This window comes from Squalius cephalus (assembly GCF_949319135.1).
Source record: "Squalius cephalus genome assembly, chromosome: 6".
Taxonomy (NCBI): domain Eukaryota; kingdom Metazoa; phylum Chordata; class Actinopteri; order Cypriniformes; family Leuciscidae; genus Squalius; species Squalius cephalus.
Genome location: NC_137127.1, coordinates 14,352,441 through 14,373,303, shown reverse-complemented (window position 1 = coordinate 14,373,303; position 20,863 = coordinate 14,352,441). Strand labels below are relative to the sequence as shown.

The window sequence follows — 20,863 nt, the reverse complement described above, 5'->3', positions numbered from 1 at the left end:
ATCACAGGAACAACAGGGCTGTCTGATTAGAAAACCATTTATTTACCACATTAGAAAAAAGCAGAAATCCAATAGAGATCTTCATAAGACAATTTAATGTGTTGATAGTTATCAAAACTGCAAAAAGCACTTATTTGACACCTAATTGAAAAGAATAATGTCCGGCGCTATTTGTGATGGCTCAGCCTTTGGCATGATGCACTAGGCCCCGGATCCTGCGCGTCAGGGCTTGGATGAAGGTGTGACGGGAACGTGTTTTACTATACAGCCCCTCGACCTCCAGCAACTTCCTCTGGAGCGGCTCGCTGAAGCTGTTCGCCACATCACTCTGCAACTACACAAACAAGAAACGCTCAAAAACAATACCGAGTAGACATTTGGATAAGTACAGAGTCAGTAAGATTTCTTTATGTTTTAGAAAGTCTCAAAGAAACATAACTTTTCTAATTTAATCTATTTTTAAATGCAACATATTCATGTGATTGCAAAGCTGAATTTTCAGCATCATTACTCCAGTCTTCAGTGTCACATGATCCTTCAGAAAATATTCTAATATGCTGATTTGCTGCTTAATATTGCTCAGTAGTAAACCATGACATTTTCTTTTCAGTATTAGAAAGTTCAGCATTTATTTGAAATGGAAATAGAAATGTCTTTAATGTCAGTTTTGATCAATTTAGTGCCTTGGTGGGGAACCTGTAGCTCTTTGACAAAAATCACGTGAGTTCGCACCCTTCACCAACATATGATCATTTAAAACTTGCAATGTACCTGTTCAATATCTTGCTGGCTCACTCTTGACACACTTAAACCTCTGCTGCCACTAGGATCTACACAGAAAGAAATTGGTCAGACATTTGATAAGTCTTTCATGCAGTTAAAAACAACCTAAAACTGAACTTTGAAGAAGAACAGCTGACCTCTGTAACCTGGCAGAAGCGAGTCTTTGGGGTCAGTGGGAGTGCAGTAGAGCAAGTAGAACTCTAGGTGGCGCCAGATCACAAACAGGCACGTCTCAATGATATCTTCAGAGAAATGTCAAGAAAAACATACAACTGCTTTCCACTTTCAAGGTGTCAGATTGTAATCACCAGAAATAAATCAACTCAAAATAAACAGTCAGAAGCTTAAGAAGTTATTTTAGAAAGCAAATCGGAGCATTTCTTGATTTCTCAGGCAATCTTTGTGTGTTAGGATACAGGAACAGAGGGCAAGAAGTTTGGCTCTGTTGTTGACCAGCTGGACGAGCCGGCGCTTGGCAAGCACGTTTCTCTGCACTGATGGGATCTTTTCCACTCCACCAGAACCAGACACCAGACCCTGGCACAGCTTTGCACACAAAACGATATGTCAGGCATAGATGATTCTGTATATGTTAATCAAACAGGCAGCAATGTCTTTGCATGTATACCTCCTTGAGTTCCTCAGGAGGAAGCTGTTCCACTCGCTCTAGCTTGTTCAGGCTCTGTCTGTGGCTGTCATGGTATCGGAAGAAGTCAGTGGCGCTGTTCTTCAGTAGGAGCAGAACCAATCCCAGACTGGGCACCCGCGCAGAGGGAACGGACACATCTGATCCAACACGATGCACAGGGAAAAGCACAGTTAGTTTACAGAAGCCTGCCAGTATTTTGCCAACATAGACAGACATAAACAGTCACAAAGACCAACCTGCTGGCTCACTTGCTGATGGGCTGAACAAGCAGAGAGAGAACTGGGCTTCAGCTGAGCTTTGCAGCAGTAGTGTCTGGCAGTACTCCATAATATTAGCACAAATCTGAGAAATCACACAATACACATTAGAGTGAAACATCTAAAGGCTGAGATAAACTACTCAACTGATGCCCAGATTTTTTGCCCTGATCTGCAGTCTAGAGAATTTGATACTAGTTGCCCATCTGCAGATTTTGGGAAATCAGAGTTGACAGATTTCACAGAAAATCTCAGGCTTTTCACACTCGGCTTAACACCAGGTTAGAGGTCTGCACGGGATGGATTCTGACTCTGATACCCCGGGTTATCGGTCTACAGTGGAGCAGGGTTAGCAATGCTTTTGCGGTGTTAACTCCACAGTTAACATTACAGTTAGGCTATGTAAACATAGTGACACTGACTGGATGAACGGCATATGCATTATGCAATGACACCACAAATATGCAAATAAGAATGTTAACCCAGGGTTTAGGAATATACCTAAAATATTAGCATATGAATACCCAGAATTAATTGGTAACCCCAGGGTAAACTGAGCAGTGTGAAATGTGAAGCAAGATAACCCAGGAATCTTTAGAATGACCCAAGGTCAACTATTCAAGTGTGAAAAGCCCTATAGTGTATACTTTTTTTTAACATCAGACTATGAACATGTTTGACATTTTTAGCTAATTTTATAACATATTGTTTTAATTGAGTCTCCAAGCAGGTCGAGGCACATTTCTGCATGAGTTTACAAAGTCAGCAACTTTAAGATGCTACAGAGAGGAGTAAGTGGTCACTATGTTTCCCGTGACATCACCTGTTGCATGGCAACCTCCATTTCCTCTCTCTTTTCTGCAAGGTCGCCAGGAGAAACAGTGTCCTCAATCTGCTTCAGGTAGCGAGCACGATCAGTGCCCACCAGCCGCACGAGCAGAGACAACGACTGACGCTGAAGGAGGGAGAAAGAGGAAACGTCACTCATTTTGTAAACTTCATACATTTACAGAATTTTCAGCTTTAATGATGTCATCTAGGGGTGTAACGATTCGCTCGTTTTCTCAATGCATAGATCACAAATCCTGACGATGCATGAAACATGGATTTTTGAATCGTTGATTTCGGTCTATAACTGATTTAAAATGCTAAGAATCAAAATGAATCACAATTAGATAGCGATTTAATGGTTTAAAATATATAAAACATTTAATGACTGCATGCACGAATTAATGTAGACATTGTGCACATTTTACTCATTGACACAAGAAGGCTTTTCTTACTCTTCAGTAAAGAAAAGTTAGTTTAGTATTAGTTGGGAAAGTGCATGAAATTCTAGGGTAGTCTCTCCATGGAAGCGTTGTGTTTAATGTACCTGGAAGACTGTAATAATGTTGAGTAGCCTATACATTAACACTATCCTACACTATGGTTAACATTATTAACAATACTTTTAAAAGACTTTAAAATCTTGTACATTTCTACATATGTAAATTTTTATTACAAATAAAGTGATGTAGAATCATTACTAACATGAACTAACATCTAATGGACGAAAGGTTTGTTTGTTTTGCCCTCACTCTCTGACCCCCTGAAGGTCGCCGTGTAATTCGCACCCTGACTAAGACTCATTAGGGGAAGCATTTAAATAATCCCATGAATGCGCTTAAAAAAATGCAGAATCGAATCATAAATCGAATCGCATCGAATATTATTCTGGAATCGTTCTGAATTTGCAAAAATGGTTCTTGAATTGAATAGAAAACCTATGAATCATGAATTGAATGAATTCACTCAACCCAAAAATTCACAGCCCTAATGTCATCATAATAAACTGCGAATGGTCTTCTTCCTTCCAGTTGTTGTCTTGCATATATTTAACCATTTAAAGTCAACTAGTTATTCTTTTCTCCCCTTTAAAAAGAGGTTTTTGAAAATCTTTTTTCAATATTTCACCTGGAATCTGCCGATGTGTCCCTGTAATTCCATAAGGACGGCACTGTTGATTTCCTGTCCCATCTCGAGGGCTCCTGAAACCCAAAATTGACATGCATAGCATTAGTGATGCATCAGTTTGTGGAGCATTTCAAACAGCTGTAGTGTTGCGGCACCTGGCAGTGCAGTCTTGCTGATGATGGCAGTGAGGAGAGAGAGTTCCTGTAGGGCACCCATGCTCATATCTTGACCATGCAGAATTGACTGAATGACATCCGAGTGAACAATGAGCCACTGGAGCACCTATAAACGAAAACACACCGTATGTTTATGTAGCATTTAAAACTATTGATGTTAGTGTTTATTTTTTATTTATTTAGACAAAAACATAATATAATATAATATAATATAATATAATATAGATGCTAACAGTGATATGCAAATGCCAACAATATGTGGTATAAGGAGAGTACTTTTATAAAATGGAAGTATTCATTTAGTTTTAATGGATTTTCAATTAACCTATATATTTTATCTACTCTTTTGATATTCTTAATTAATGTTCAGTAAACATTTTAAGATGTAGTAAGCGATTTCTGTGAATCATTGTTGACACTTCATATTTGAAATCAACCCCTCCCTTCATTGGTCCGCCACCCAAAATGCATGAACACGCAATGCAAGAGTGGATGTCTCTTTATCATAGCAGAAGCAAAGCAAAATTAAGCTTCGCGAAAAATAAGCCAAAAATGACAAACGAACGACAAGAATTTTTATAATATATATATATATATATATATATATATATATATATATATATATATATATATATATATATATATATATATATATATATATATATATATATAAAGAAAAAAAAAAGAAATTCATACTCAGCACAACTGTGCAGCATTCATAAGCAGCACAACTGTGACAAGAAATGTTTCTTGAACACCAAATAAGCATATTATCATATTAGAATGATTTCTGAAAGATCATGTGAAGGAATAACTTACATTTTAAAACATTTTAAAATAGAAAATATATATATATTTTTTTAATTGTAATAATTAGGGATGCACCGAAATTGCGGCCACAGGTTTTTTGCGGAAAAAGAAAAACGGCCCAAAATATGAGCTGAAAACATATGCCGCCCTGCCCCTCAGTGTTCTGCGCTCAGGTTTCACTCTCACTTTAGCCGTTATCACTGTGTGGTGTGACGCTCAGTTGCTCACAGCCATTGCGAACGCTCTACTCGTGTACCACATATGCTCATCGGAAAAGCAAAGTCTGCTCAAATAACGTGCTGACATGAAATGTTTCTGTTTGCAAATAGCCTTATACTGTGCAGTAACATGGTGTGGTATAGCCGTGCTGGGCAACACTGGTTTAAGTATGCAGTAAGATAAGATGTAGTGCTACATACAAGTATATACTAATCCAATCGCTAGCTAAACTCTTTTAGCATATAGACCTTATGCGCCAGAGAAACGAGGGCGCCGCCATCTTAAGAATATTGTCTTTGAACTTCCGTTTTTGCGGTCGCTCTGTATATTCCTATGGCATTGCTGTCCAGGAGTAATTAGCTTTTGAAGTGGATTTACTTTATGTAAAGTTAATGAAAGTTATCATGAGGATTGTAATGTTTAAAGCAGATGTCTTAACAAATGTCAGTAGACCGAGAAGATTTTAAAACAAGCCGTTCATTCATAAATACGCAAGATCGCTGTGAAAATACAGACCGGAAGTCAAAAGACATTCAGCACAGCGCTGAAAAGGGGCGGGGCTACATAAGGTCTATAGGAGAGGGATTCAGCCTGTTTCTGAGGACATCATTACATGGATGTTTAAGTACCTGTGCTGCCCCCTGCTGGTGCTGCGTGGTGGTGGAGGTCAAAATGACCTGCATTAATCTGAGAGTAGGTAGCAGGATCTGTCTGTATCTCTCTAGAGGATTAGGAATAAACCCTGATGGATCTCTCTGCCCAAACACTCTGAAAGAGAAAATAAGAGAGTAAGAAGGTAGGGTAGAGAAAGACAATTATTCATCTATAGCTTGGACTCTAGATTATAGAGTACCTGAGCGCATCGTTTTGAGGGAGCATGTGAAACACCTGACACTCCACCAGCTGACTGACCAGCCCACAGCGCAAAAGCTCCATCGCACCCTGTGCTGTCTTAGCCACACGGGTCAGCAGAGCAATTTTGGACTCGTAGATGTACAGTGGTTTTAGTAGTGGAGGCTGAGGTGTGAGCAGAGTTTGCAAGGCGGCATCATCTTGTTTCAAGCTCTCAACCAGCACACGCAGGTAACCACTGTTACACAGGTACACCAGCCACTGGCACTGTCTGTCTATAGACAACACCCTGTCCAACACTGCCAAAGCCAGCATCTGAAAAAGAGATTATGTCCTCGAGTCAACTCAACAGACATTTGGAGGTCTTCCTCTCATTCCTCATTGACCAAGCAAGATGATGATGATGATGATGATGATTATTTGCTCTTACCCTGCCGATCTCATGGCCGTCACAAGCATCTCTGCACACCACTTCCATAAGTGCAGTGCCATAGCTCTCAATAATGGCCAGGTTCTCTCTCTGCAGCTTGGAGAAACAATCTTCAGGGGCAGTCAAACGCTCCCACATGGATGTAGCTGCAAATTCAGAATTATATATTATAATATTTGTATTTATTATTTTGTATATTAGCATATATTACAAAATATTGCTATGAAAATGTGTTAAAGCCGACATGCTTTTCATAAGGCAGATACAGTGTGAAAGATCTCTCAATTTATGAAAAAAAAAAAAGTCGGCTCAAAATTGTAGGTACCTAAATAATGCTACCTTCCGAGGCAATCATGATGCCCAAAAATGCTGTCTAGGAATGTATGTGTATGTGAATAAAATATCCTATACAGTATGTGTGTATATACCTGTCTGCAGTGTCTCAGGCTCCTCAGGTTTCTGAGCAATTTGCAGGTAGTAGAGAAGAGCACCATAAAGGTGAGCCCGTAGACGTTGGAAACCTCCACCTTGATGTAAACAAACACCAGGGAGTAAGACAAGAAGGTTAATCATTTAACCTCTAACATGGTGGAATTAATTTACCTAGGTCAGCTGATTAGCCTTAAATGTGACCCTTCTAACCTGTGCACAAGATAAAATCCAGCAGCTTCCTCAGAATGAGGTGAAGAGCGGAGTTAGCGATCGAAGCAAATCCTGATCCAGAACCACCCTCTGGCCCCGCCCCCTGCTGCTCAGACAGAACCGATTGGCTGAGGTGTGCTGTTAATGTGAAGACCGCCCCGGCTACAATTGGCATCAATTCACCTGCAGCATCTTCCGATAACACCTAGAGAAAAGAGAGAGAAGGCAAGTCAAATTGCTGTTCCACATTTGGATAAAAGCATCTGCTAGAAGCATATCAGCGTAAAAACACAATCAGTTCCTTTCCATCTGTTGTCCTACCTTGTCGTGCAGGTCCAAAAGCAGGTCTCTGATGATCAGCTGGCGCTGGTCTGCTGGGATGAGTTCTGAAGGACAGGCCGTGAGGATGGTCTCCACCAGACTCCTCCAGCTCTGCAGAGCGTGGCGCTTGGCACTGAGACTACGCCGCACACGGTTCCTCTCCACCACCTGCTGCAGGACTGAGTTCACTTCCTGATACCGACAGAGACCATGAAAGAATCAGAACCAGGAATCACATTTTTTGTATCTCTTGCCTTCGAATAACAGAGATGCATTCACCTCCATCAGCAGTGGTCTTTGCCCAATGGCCGCCATGCCCTGCAGTGCATTGATCTCTGCAACTAAAACTCGCCGGAGCAACTGAAACATGAAGCAATGAAAGAATTAATTGCATGCTTTATAATAAAATAAATGACAGTATGAGCTCTAGTGCATGCAGATTGGTGATCCATCCGCATACCTTGACGTTGCAGACCGTGTGTCCCTGCTCATTGACATGTTCACAGTTGGTGATGACCTGCTCTATCTGAGCACGTTCAAAGAAGTCCAGCTGCAGAAGCTCCGGGGCCTCCTGACTGAAGTCTATGGCATCCAAAACGCTCAGCAGCCTCCTGCGTACTGAGATCACCAAAGAGCAATGGATGGTTAACTAAATATAATCTAAATCAGATTTAGCACCTTCCTTTGCTAAATGGGCGGTTAGACTTTCCCTTACCTTTGGAGACAGTGCCAAAGTGCAGGAAACCGCTGACTGATCTACTCTCCTCCTCCATGCCTGTCTCTCCATCTGCTACAGATACAATGAATGCATTTACTTCAGTGTGGCTGGCTGGTCATCATAAGGAACTCTGCTAACTCATACATACCTGTGTGTAATGTGTGTGGTTGGTCATCGAGGAGGAGGTTGAGCAGTCTCTGTGTGTGTGAGCGCTGGCGGTTCAGTGAGGTCACTCTGAGCTCAATGGCTGTAGTCTTCATCAACCAGGACATCTGAGACAGAGCAGCAATCTCATTCTCTGTGGGACATAAAGATGGAATCAATCAGAGGCATTAACAGTTGTTGCTATCCTTTCTATATACCTATTTGTGAAATTATGATTAGTGGGTTACTAATCAAAGACTAAAAAAAGTTAAAAGGTGTCTGGATGGGCTACTACACGACACTTCTGAGAGGCTGTTTGTCATGTTTAAAATGGATATTACACTACCATTCATAAATTTAGGTTTAAAAAAATATATGTTTTTGAAAAAAGTCTCTTATCTTCAAGGTTGCCTGTATTTGATTACTGTCAAAAAGACAGTAAAACAGTAATATTGTGAAATATTATTACAACTTAAAATAACTGTTTCTATTTTTAACATATTTTAAAATGTAATTTATTCCTGTGATGCAAAGCTGAATTTTCAGCATCATTACTCCAGTCTTCAGTGTCACATGATCCTTCAGAAATCATTCTAATATGTTGATTTGGTGCTCAAGAAACATTTCTTATTATTATCAATCTTGAAAACAAATTTTTGTGGAAACTGATCAATTTTTTCAGTTTTTAGTGTACATCTTCCCCTAGATGTTATGGACACACAAAATCAAAACAAAGAGTGCAGATAGGCAGTGGACCTGATAATATGAAAGGCAAGTGCTGCAGATGAGAGAACAGGAAGTCCTGACTGGTCCTGAGGTATCGCATGGTGGGCCCCGAAGTGTCCGGACACGCGCACAACTGATAGATTACCTAGAACGAACACACACAAAATATATTATATTATATTAAAATATTATACACACAACATCCACACAAATATATTATCAGGGTTGCTGCGTGTTTTTTTAAATCAAATTTAGACTTTTTAAGATGTAAAGTAATGTTATATTATATAATATGCAAGCAGTACTCTAATCCATACTAAAAATATAACTACAAATAGTAAACGCATGCAACACAACATGTAACATCTTAAAACATTGCTTAGTAAACGTTCAAATCTAAAATGCAAAAACCGGATGCAATGTGAACACATTACACATTTGGAGAACCCAGAGCACTTCAGCCTTCAATTTTGATGGTGCAAAACTTCCAACCTTGCAGTTGTGTTTGCCACCGTGTTCACCTGATTAGAAGAGCTGCTGCATATATCGTGATAATTGCTGAAGATTTTATCACAGTATTGTCCTCCAAACAGGTTTAATAATTTTTTTTTTATAATAAAAAACACATTTAAATTCAACAAAACAATACACAAAAAAAAGTAAAGAAATGTTTTAAACAGATTAAAGTGTAAAAGAACTATAAAGAACAATAATAAAGAATCAGAACCTTTTCAGTCAATATCTAGTGCATGTTTTAGTCCATATTAAAATGTAAAAATGTTAACAAATTCTGCAAATGAAACATCTGAATGGCTCTTTCAAACATGTTCAGAAACAGAAAGTAGCACAGCCTGCTTTGTTTATGGGGTTACTGGGGTAACGGCTCTGTTAGATTTTTATGTACGTCGCATTTCACCAAAGTCTAGTTGCGAACTAGGTACTACAAAAGACTTGGTGCTATACAGCTTAAAAATCGATATTTTTCAATCAGATTTAAGAACTTAAAATGTAATGTCTAGCAGAAAAAAATACTAATATTTAAGTCTTTTTAATGGCTTTAAAATCAGGAGATTTTAATTTCAGACTTTTAAGATTTTTTAATGCCCCACGGGAACCTTGATTATTTAATAGCATATTTTAGATTTTAGCTATTAGATTTTAGATTTCAGTGTCTGAATGTAAACTGGTTAAAGTGTGTATACCTGGTAGCAGAGTTCAGCTAGTTGAGGGGCCTGTTTGATGAGCACAGGTCCAGAACGCCACTCACAGCCCCTCTGGAGCAGACTGAGGATCGCATGCAAGCAGCTCCGTGGACAGCCAAGAACACCTTATTGATGGAAACATGACAATAAGGAACAAACATTTCATGTTTCAGGCATAGCATAGTATGTGTGAGGTTTTGCATTTGATTGAGTCAAGTTGAGATCTTACCTGGGTCCTGGAGGTTAGTGGAGGAAACTGGCTTCTTCACTTCATAGCCTAATAGATACAGGCCCAGGTTGGGGCCCTTTAGGTCCAGAGATGTAATCAGAAGGTTCAGGATGTGGATCTGGGTTTCATGACGGATCCTGGCCACCCGTTTCTCAGGGTCTGAGTCTGAACCAAGAAAAAGGGGTGTTAGATGCTGCTTTAAACAATTCATAGATGACATTTGGCAATTTTGAGATTTTTAAGGACTCACCATCTGCGCTCACTCCCTCCTGAGCTTCCTCACTGTCCAGACACTCCACAAAACCAGCCATCAACTTCTCGCTCACTGCCTGCTCATTACAAAACAGTTATTTCATATTTAAAGCAACTCCTATTCATTTTATTACCTATAGACAGTGTGAGGTCTCTTACTTGATCATGTGTGAAGTCTCCAACCAGTCTGGCCTGGATGTTTGGGTAGCGTGCGATACGGCGCAGGATCTTGGCACTCTGGAAAGCAGCAGCAGGGTTAGAGCTGCTGTGGTACAGGTACCTATGAAGGCCAAACAAGTCAAATCAGCACAGGTATCTCTGAATCAGACACACATTAAAGCATTCCTGAAATTATTTTGGGGGAAATTATTTAGCTGTGAACAGTATATGGTAGATATATATGTGGAAAGCAGACCTGGCAATGTTGGTGATGTGATCAGCACGTCTGCTCTGAGCACTGACGCCCTGCAGGAGCTGTTCCACAGGGGAGACAAGTAGCGATGTCTGACTTTCTCTCAGCAGATCCATAAACGTCACTTCCTTCTGCAGGGCCAGCTCCAACAAACACAGACAGTGCAGCACTGCCGACTCCAACTGTTTCTTACCTACAACAGCAGCATCGACATAATGTTATAAACAAATACAACTGGAGTAATTACAGCCATACCAGTTGTCAGTCACATGATCCTTCAGAAATCATTCTAATAGGCTGATTTGCTACTCAAGAAACGTTTAGGATTCTTTGATGAATATAAAGTTCAATAGAACAGAATTTATTTCAAATAGAAATATTCATATAAAATGTCTTTACTGTCACTTTTGATCTATTTAATGCATCCTTGCTGAATAAAAGTATTAAAACTTATAAAGTATTAAAATCTCAAACTTTTAAACAGAAGTTAATTATTTTCATGTATTAAATACTACAATGTACTTTAAAAAATAAAATCATTATCATTTATATATTGAGTGTTTTATTTTCACCCTATCAGTCAAAATAGTATCAAATTATCAACTTACAAGTATTGGCCACAATTTGAATATGGCTGCATCCCTAATATTAACATTTGAATAGGCATTCAATTAAATTAAGCATTATATAACAATTTTAATTACTTGGTAAAGAGTTGTTTTAAAAGTGATACTAACAAATGTGACTAGACATAAAAAAAAATGCAGAGCAGGCATCTTATACTGACCAGGGAAGGGGGCGTAGGTGTCTAGTTGTCGAGCGCCCTCCTCCAACAGGCTGAGGCAGAGAGAGAGGGTGGGCGAGTCATTCAGCAGGTGGAACATCAAACTGTGCCCTGGAGGCTTATGGGCCAACACCTGTTCCCCCTGCAGTTCCACCATCTCTTGCAGGAAGTCCGATGGCTGCGGCTCATATTCTCGTAGAAGTTTGTGAAACACCTCTAGCACTGCCTCAGCTACCTCCCACTGCAGAAAAAAAAGGAAGTAAAGATACAAGACCAAAAATGGAGACGAGAAAGGGATTAGAGAAATGTTTAAATCTAGCAGGCTGCAACAAACCTTTTCTGCTGGCCGACGGTAGGCACGTGTGGGGAAGGCCAGAAACACAGAGTCTCGCAGGAAGTCAAGATAAGGCTGAAAGCCTGGTGCACGCAGTCCTGCTCCAAGATTCACCGGGAGTGCACTCTCTACCAAAGTACTAATCAAATGACAAAAGGCTCTCGTGAGGGGATACTCCTCACAGCTCGATTCAATCTCGTTCAGCTCCACCTGTTAAAGGAAAATGAAATTAGTGGCACAGTAAAAGCACATATATACACACACATCACAATGAATCAAATTAAAACTGGAATTGCAATATGGCTTAGGCTGCAGTTTAATTAAATAAATGTATACAATGTCAGTCGACTCGTGGTGTGAAGCGTGCTACTGTGTCCTTTTACACGAGAGCAGCTCATGATCCAGTTTCTCAGGTCATTATTCCATGTGGCAGGTCACAGTAAATGCCATCTCAAACCCATATCCATAAATATTGTACTGTACTGTACAATAAAATGATTATTTTTCTTAAATATTAGATTTTTTATTTTATTTAATAATACAATACAAATCATAATAATCTATCATAAAATTCAGCAAATTGTGAAGCCCTAAAAACAAGCACAGCGAACTTGAAGCTTTTTAAATCACAAGTAGCCCTAATACGCAGCATACATGACAAGAAACTGTACCTCAATCCCAGCTGCCTGTTTCTGTCCAGGGGCTTTTACTGTCTGCAGGATCTGAGAGGGGAAAAAAAACAACATTGATCAATATCATTATAATCAAATCAACTCAACTGAAAAAAGCCACTAAAGTGGGAAAGACCACACTATCTTTGTTGAAACTGTTTAACAAATAGATTTTCTTGAAGATTGTAAAGCTTATTCAGTTTAAACATTCATTCTTTTAGTGTAGGTCAGTTTGGCATTATAGGCTGGAGTTTTATTCACCTGTGTGTACTCCAGAGATTGCCAGAGGGAGGCAGCGATCTCGGGCGATTTGCCAAATGCGGCGAGAACATGCAAAACTTGAGCTTTCAGCACGGGCTGAACACTGCACTGCAGCAATCCCAGCATCACCACCACAGGCGTCCACTGAGGGTGTTCACAAAGAGCCAGACGAGCATTCTCACTCTGAAAAATAGAACAACATGTTTAAACACTGACATACCAAGAGCACTTTTACCTGCTAGATGATGTGATGAGGGCTGGGTTTCGCAACTGATTTCCTAATTCACTTTGATTTTAATTTGATTCAATAGTGATTTATTCTTGAATATTTCAGTTTTGCTTTGAAATCAAAACAAAAAATGTCATTGGTTCATCAATCTGACTAAAAATGAAATGCAAAAGAGATGCATCCCAACTTGCTGAAATTAAAAACATTATTTGTTAAAAAGAACTATAATTGTTCAATTAATCAACTGATATAGTGATCTTTCACTATATATATGTGTGCTATACCCAGGTGATGATAGTGGTAAGCAGCTGGAGGAACGCAGTGAGGCCTTCTAGCTCTCTCTGAGTGATGCCTCTGATGGGTGGGTGGCGGTACTGTGTGCTGTCGGCATTGGGCACGTCACGTCGCAGGTTCTCATGGTAGAGCATAAGAGAATGAAAAAAGTGCTCCCAAGACACTAAACTGCCCGACACTCCAGCCTGCCGGTTCTCTCCTGAAACAGTCATCATAAACAACTTGTTTACAACAGCACTCATATTACACTATTCACTTTTAAGATCTGAGGGTGCAGTTACCGTGTGGAGCGCCGTTGGTTTTAAGCAGACTAAAGCAGTAGTGGGAACACTGAGGGCCATTAGCAAGTCCGTTCAGCATGCGCAAGTAAGGGATGTAGAGAGTAGCAGGGAGCAGATCACCCATCTGACGCACAAACTTGGAGAGAACCACCTGACGTGACACACACAAATGTATATTCAAATTTAGGACTTTATTTCAAAGCAATGGTGATGAATCATGACCTGTGGAGTTTAAATCAGTAATGTTTCATGTCACATCACCCCTAAATATATTTGGGCACTGCATATTGTAGGACAAGCCCTTTTTTTCTATAAAAAAACATCTTTAGTATAGTTTAGCATAGTTAGCAAGTATTTTTCTGACACACCTGTTTGTGAGGGGGTCTTTGGGGAGGTCCTCCAAGAAAAGATCCAGTGAATGAAGTGTGCTGAATAGACTCAGATGGACACCAGAACTCCAGGGCCAGCTCAAGTTCAAATGGATCTTTACTGTAAAACTCTCCAATCTGAAACACAGTATTACATTTAATAAATATAGCAGTAATTACAATAGTTCAAAAGTGCTGATTAGTGATATAATGCTTCAGTGTTAGTAAAAATGGGTGGATGAGATCCTAATTAAATATAATTGAGATTTTAGAAGCAATATGTAAAGATGCAATTCATTTCCTGGCTGTAGAGAGATGATGTGCTAGAAAGAAATGCTGAAGAAGTCTATAGTACGTGATAAATGTAAAGGGATGCTTACAAGGATCATGAGGTGGTCCAGGTCCTTGCGTAGAGATGATGGTGGCTCGCTGCCCATCTGCAGAGCCATGTGGATCAGTCGAGCATCTTCATCAGCACGGTTACGCAACTGCTTCACCTACAAAAATGTAAAACATATTCAAATAGAGAGTTACTTTGAATTGTAATAATATTTCAGAATATTACTGTTTTGCTGTATTTTTGATAAAATAAATGTAAATATGTAAATGTGAGCACAGGAGAAATCTTACAGAGCCCAAACTTGTGACCGATAGTGTACAGTATATGAATAAACAGCTAAAAAATGCATGTATTTCTCCTCGCACCTTCATCGGCATAAGAGCCAGGAAATCAGTAATCAGAGAATGCAGTCGGCGTGTGTAGAATTCTTCCTGGCTGAAGCCATCACTTCCCAGGATGCCCTCTGTCAGGAAGAGGAAGACCCCTCCCAAAAGCGCCTGGTCTGCCAGAGCCTCATCTGCCTCAGTGTACTCCACTAGAGCTGAAAAGAAAATGATTGAAATTGGGCGAGAGTAGATTAAACTGTTAACACATCTAGAAATGTTTTCATGCATTTTCAAGGTTTATCTACTATTTGCATCTAATCTATAACAAATTATAGCATATACAGATCACGTAAAGGCTGTAACTATGACGCATCATGAGAAAAACAGCTGAAGTAAAAGTGATTTAGAAATCAGCAACAGCCTAAGCCATAGAAGGGGTTGTCGTGTAGATACCTGCGCCCTGAGGAAGTTGTGACAGGGCCCGCAGAGACAGAGCCCAGGCCAGCTGCACCACTGCCTGCAGTCCTGGAAGCTTCCAGCCCTGACCCTCCACCAGCCGATTGTGCACTGCGGCCACATACTGCTTCTCCGTCAGTAGAGGCAAAGCCTGGAGCAAATCTAATCAACACACACAAAATGTATTGGTGAAAACGTAATATTATCTACTCTACTGAGAAAACAACATCATACTTTTATAAGTGTGGATAATAATAAAGCATTTAAAGCTACCAATGATGGTTGAAAAAAGCAAGAATACCTTCTCTATCCTCTGTTCCTTGCTCCAGAAAACTAACATCCAGACAATAAAGCAAGGCCATGACTAAAGCAAGGTTGACGCTATCCAATGAGCCATCAGCCTCGGCAGTCACCGTCTCCAAGTGACTGATGAGAGCCAGGGTGTCATCTTTGCTCAGAGGTGACTGGCATGTCCAGGCAAACAAACACTCTGCCAGTGACTGTCGGCACTCTTTGATGAGGTCAGATACCTGTACCATATGAAAAATACTTATTTAATACTGTCTATTTACATTTATTTGCATATGTAATTATCATCAATTTGTATAGGATGCTTCACCTCTTTCCTGTGTTTCTCATTGCCAAGGCCCCGCTCTTTCTGAAGCCTCTCAAACACACGGGTCACGCTGACATCCGAGATCAAGTTCAAGATTTGCTTGGTCAAACCCTGAGCCATCAGCTCATCCGTGAACCGTGTGGTGAGATTCACCAGTTCAGGACTACATGGGAAGAATTACATAAAAAAAAACATAAAGACAAAAACACAAATGAGTTGTTTCGTTGTTGTTGTTGTTGTTGTTGTTTTTGTAATGAACACTGCATACTTCTACAATCTATCTGAAACCATGGGTTGCCCCTGGTACATTACATTTTTGACAAACTCAAACTTATTTTATGCTTTGACTTGAATCCTACTGAAACATGAAGTTGGGACAGAATTCTAAGACATTTTAAGCTTTTACGTATCTGGATGTTAACAAGTGGCTAAATGGGTCTACAGAGGCTGTCAGGGACATTAAATGGCACTACTCTCTTTGTGAAGATTTTCTTAAAGAACAAAATATACAGACATTTGTTGGTCACAGAGCATATTTTCATCAATTATCCAAACGCCAATGAAAACTTCTATTGGCTTTTTGTTGATGGAGTAGAGCGATGCAAACTTTTGGTTTGGACTACAAAAATAACGCCATCCCTGCAGTAATCTATAAAATGTGAATGTATCAGCTAGAGTTTAACAGAATGCTAGCATATAGATTGCCTCAAAGCTAACTGATAGGACTAAAAGCTTCATGCGGTCTGTAATAAAGATTACGGGTGCAAAATTTGGTGAGTGGTGCAACCAATAACCTGTGAACCTCTTGGATAAAATGTTTCCTAAAAGGGAAGTATGGGAGAAGCATGGAAGAATGAGCTTTGTGAGGCACCAAATCATGGAAGAGGCATGAAGGAAGAACAGCAAACCTCAAGTCAAGTGTGAACGTCTTCCCGTGTCTGGACTGGATGAGCGAGCGGAGCGAGTTGGCCACACAGCGTTTGCCATCCCAGTAAAGGAGCACAGCTACCAGGCCTCGAGTCAGGCCGGGGAAGTGAGGCTGCTGGTGCTCTCCTAAAAATACACATGAAGATCACATTATTACAAAGCAACTTCACTGCAATGATATCACTTCAACAGTCCCGAACGAGTATGTTGAGTGTGTGTACCTGCCAGCAGCAGTTCAAGGGAGGCTAGTTCTCCCAGGTCAAAAAGGTCACTAAGGATGAAGGCTTCTGAGATGAGCTGCTCAGGAAGCAGTCGTGCTCCCTGCTGGCCCTGAATAGCGATGCCTTCAGTGCTGGCTTTCCGAACCTTCTCTCTTTGTTCCGCACTCTTCGGCTGTTTTGCGGAAAAAAAAGAAAAGAATTGTAGATAAATTCAGATCGGTTTCGTAAATACATGGACCACTTTTATGATACTTTGATGGCATTTACAACAAATGCTAGAATGTATTTTGAAGCTTTCGAATCAGGTTACAGATAACAAAACAGGATCTTCCGTTTATTTCCATTTCACAAGTAATTCATAATTTCCCACTAAACTCAACAGTACAATTTACATGTTTCCTTCCACATGGGTTGTCTTTAGAAAAAATTACTGAAATGTTTTTGAATGTATGGAAAGTAAAAACCTACTGGGTTTTTGAAGAGGGAGAGGAAGTTGGGTTTGTGTTTCTTCAACTGCAGATCTAAAAGATGAACGCTCTCAGGCTGACGGCTCCATATGGCGCCCTCCACGGCTTCCCAGAGCTCCTTCAGCGGGCCCCACAGACTGGCTCCTGCAAACCGATTCAAAATATGTCACAGAAAATTTGGTTTATGTCACATTAAAAAGGGTTTAAGAGATTATAATGTTCAGTAATATTATCAATTTGACTGCACCGACACTACTGTATGAGAACAAAACTTGAACTGAATTGAGCTGGACGATAACACCAGTTTTCTGCAGAGCTGCTTTATAGCTCATTTGACTTTGATTCATAATTGACAGACGTTGCAACATCGACATTGTTACTAAACTGAACTGAATTAACACTGAACTGACTCAATCTGAATAATGACACCATTGTCTTCTTATAGCTGAATTGTACTAATTTCATAATTGATGAACAGTTATTGAACTGAACACAGAACTGACTTAAGCTGATTAGCTGAATAGGGACACAACTATCCTCTGTAGAGCTGCTTTACAGCAGAATTTGAATTTGTCTAATATTTGAAGAAGTTTGCATTATTGATTGTTTTCCTTTTTATTACAGAGAAGCTGCTTTGAAAAAATCTGTATAGAGCGCTATACAAATAAAGGTAACTTGACATTAAATTATAAAATCCATTCTGTTTTCTGTATACACACATATCAATCACTGTTTGGAGGATACTTACATAATGTATTATCTTTACTATATTATACAATTTGTCACAAAAATGCTTTAGTGCTACCATGCTGAGTTGCCTTGACTTAAAATTAGAGGTTGATTATTACAGCATTATAATAAATACAGGAGGTTGAAAAAAGACAAATGAGAAGTATAGACACCAACTTGGATATCAACTTTAAATTTACTGACAACCATGAAGTAACTTACAATCGGCAGCGAGCAAAATAGGAGCAAAAATGAATGCAAAATAGATGCAATGACTTATATTTAAGTTACTATATAATAATACCACGCTAAACCATATTCTTAAATACATATTAAAGCATTTTAGACTTAAATCAGACATTGTCTTGGCCATTATTGACCTTATTTACAAATACAGAGCGTATGCACAAATTAGTTTTAAGAGACATTAATATTCCAAATAAACAGCTTTTTCTGGTCACACAGAGATGATGGTCTTACAATGACTTTTCCTGTAATAATAATTATAATAATGTGGGTAGATAATAATAATGAATGTAGTGTGACGCATAATAATAGCTACACACTTTCGGCATATTTACTAATGAAGTAACATGGAGACAGAGTCGATTAAATTATTTGTACTTTAAATCTATAAAATCACATTGGTTTAAATGACCAATATTCGATACTCTATGCTGTGTAAAACATGGAGTATGTTTATAAAATAGAATAAACATTTATACCTGAATTTACCGCCATCTGCGTCGCCATGTCTGAAGCGTGAGAGGGCTGCCCCGAATTTTGCCTGCGTGAAAACATAACTTTCAGTTTCTTTTGTAAAGAATTTATTTTAAATTTACATTCGTGTAAATTTATGTATTTATCTTATTGTTTATTTTGTTTTTTGACAACATGGTTTTGTCATCTTTTGTCAGATAAGCTCTTTAGTGAAATAAAGTTGGTAGAATGGAAAATTAAAACGGATTACTGAAATAAGCGAGGAGTTCAGTGGCCGGAAAGTTGTCTCTAATTTTTTTTTTTCTAAACCATATGTTTATCTACTTTATTAGATTTCCATTCTATTTATTGTTAATTCGTTGTTATTTGCGCGTAAATTATTGTCCAGACTCTGGCTGCAAACTGAGACAGCTTTGTCACATGGTGCATGTTCCTTTTCTCATCGGTTCTAAGAATGGGCTAATCACTGTCAACTGTGGTTACAGCGATATGGCGTTTCATGGACCTTGGACTAAATCATATTTGCATTTGTATGACGGAGGCAGATTCCAGCATTGATTACAAGTAAGCGATAATAATGTCATTGTGCATCACTCAGTAAGATTCAGTAAGACTAAAATTAAGGCGTCCTAACTAGATTTATGAGCCGCCAAGCGCCCCCTGGAGACAGAAACGAGCCCGTTACGGGAATTATGAGAGGGGTCCTCCAAATTAGTGCCTGATAAACTGCCTGACAACAATCCCAGGATGCGTTACATGGTGCCCTTTTATGCTTACAACAACCACAAAGATTTTCAATTGAAATCAAATCATCAATATAAAATAAATACATACAAACTGCCATACCTGCTAGCGGAAAAATCAGCAGTCATTTGTACCTTTTTAACATTCAGGCCTAAAATTATGTTTAGAGTAGGTGCAATTAAAATATATTTGTTTTCTTTTATATGATCTTATTAGCTATGCATCACCCCACATATCTCTCCTCCTTTCACATGATGATCTTTGCCATACTTTTGGATATATATATATATATATATATATATATATATATATATATATATATATATATATATATATATATATATATATATATATATATATAATTTTTTTTTTTTTTTTTGTGACAGCCCTATATATAAGCGCTTGTCTTTCTTTGGTTGTTGTTCTTTGTGTTGTGTGTCTATTTGTCCTCAGGGGTAGGATTTGAATTTTGTATAGAGGCGTAAATAATTTTTGCCATTTTTCCATGAGTCATTCATTGCCTACGGACTGTTTTGTTTTGTTTTTCTGAAAATGGATTTTATTATTAAATAAATTAGCTATTAATTTCCAATCAGGTCAACAGGATCAATTTATAAAAACAAGAACCTAAAAACGTGCACAAAGATGTAAACAGAGTGTAAATGGGATAGTTTTCTTATAAAGACATTTACATCAGTATATCAGATCATGTCACTGACTGTTGGAAACTCCCTTTGAGACACAGTGCCATAAATGGTGTAATATTCAGAAAGATAACTTCTGGGAAAATGGGGCTGACATCAGATCCTGTTATTTCAGCTGTGTTAAGGACATATTTTAAGGGCCTAGGCCTACTTTCAGTGTCTGTGACACAGTTCACTCAGACCTACTTTTGCTGCCAGCTGTTCAACAGAGCCCAGTTACATAAGAACCCCTGGAATTAAGACTTTCTCTATTTTCATTGCTATTGCTTATTTTGTGTATTTAATAGCATTTTATGAGTAATTAAGAGGTCAGCGTCTCAACATTGCATCTCTGCATTTAACTAAACATGTCTTCTGCGATGTCATATACAAAATGAAGCAAAATGCTTTTAAAATCTTAGTTGCTTGTGAATTGTTTAGACTCATGTTTATATAGACAGTCTCATTTTATGTTGTGGGAGGTGCAGACCTTGTTGTGCAAATGCCAGTTGACTCACTTACACCTACTATTCTTCTTGACATTTTCAGTATTTCAAAGTTGTTGTTCCACTTGCTCATCTACTTTATAAGACCACTTGCACTTCTTGGTTACACAGAGCTTTATATAGAGATC

At 38.9% G+C, this 20,863-nt stretch overlaps 1 protein-coding gene across 2 annotated transcripts; it reads right to left on the bottom strand.

Moving 5' to 3' along the window:
• Positions 1–23: 23 nt before the first annotated feature.
• On the bottom strand, positions 24–18,863 carry nup205 (nucleoporin 205). 2 transcript variants are annotated; one of them, XM_079873435.1, is made up of 41 exons: positions 18,808–18,863; positions 17,355–17,497; positions 16,887–17,058; positions 16,647–16,791; positions 15,742–15,901; positions 15,424–15,652; positions 15,120–15,284; positions 14,706–14,881; positions 14,381–14,497; positions 14,001–14,138; positions 13,633–13,783; positions 13,342–13,550; positions 12,829–13,011; positions 12,568–12,618; positions 11,897–12,106; positions 11,566–11,803; positions 10,782–10,971; positions 10,526–10,646; positions 10,365–10,443; positions 10,115–10,279; positions 9,886–10,010; positions 8,714–8,828; positions 7,962–8,111; positions 7,811–7,885; positions 7,556–7,713; positions 7,375–7,455; positions 7,096–7,287; positions 6,775–6,979; positions 6,561–6,659; positions 6,133–6,278; positions 5,704–6,017; positions 5,480–5,618; positions 3,801–3,927; positions 3,646–3,719; positions 2,513–2,644; positions 1,669–1,774; positions 1,412–1,569; positions 1,200–1,329; positions 921–1,025; positions 772–830; positions 24–334 (listed from the first exon to the last, which is right to left on the bottom strand). In XM_079873435.1, the coding sequence occupies exons 1-41, from the start codon at positions 18,833–18,835 to the stop codon at positions 182–184; spliced, it is 5,913 nt and encodes a 1,970-aa protein (XP_079729561.1). In that variant the 5' UTR covers positions 18,836–18,863; the 3' UTR covers positions 24–181. The 2 variants fall into 2 exon arrangements, with proteins under 2 accessions (XP_079729561.1, XP_079729562.1); XM_079873436.1 differs by having other exon boundaries at positions 7,811–7,882; positions 18,808–18,860.
• Between the last annotated feature and the right edge of the window lie 2,000 nt (positions 18,864–20,863).

Coding starts and splice junctions, on each gene's coding strand:
- nup205 (XM_079873435.1), bottom strand. CDS start 18,835: ATGGCGACGCAGATGGCGGTAAATTCAG. Junction 14,498..14,705: donor TGGCTCTTATGCCGATGAAG/GTGCGAGGAGAA, acceptor ACATTTTTGTAG/GTGAAGCAGTTGCGTAACCG. Junction 12,107..12,567: donor AACAGGCAGCTGGGATTGAG/GTACAGTTTCTT, acceptor TTCCTTTAACAG/GTGGAGCTGAACGAGATTGA.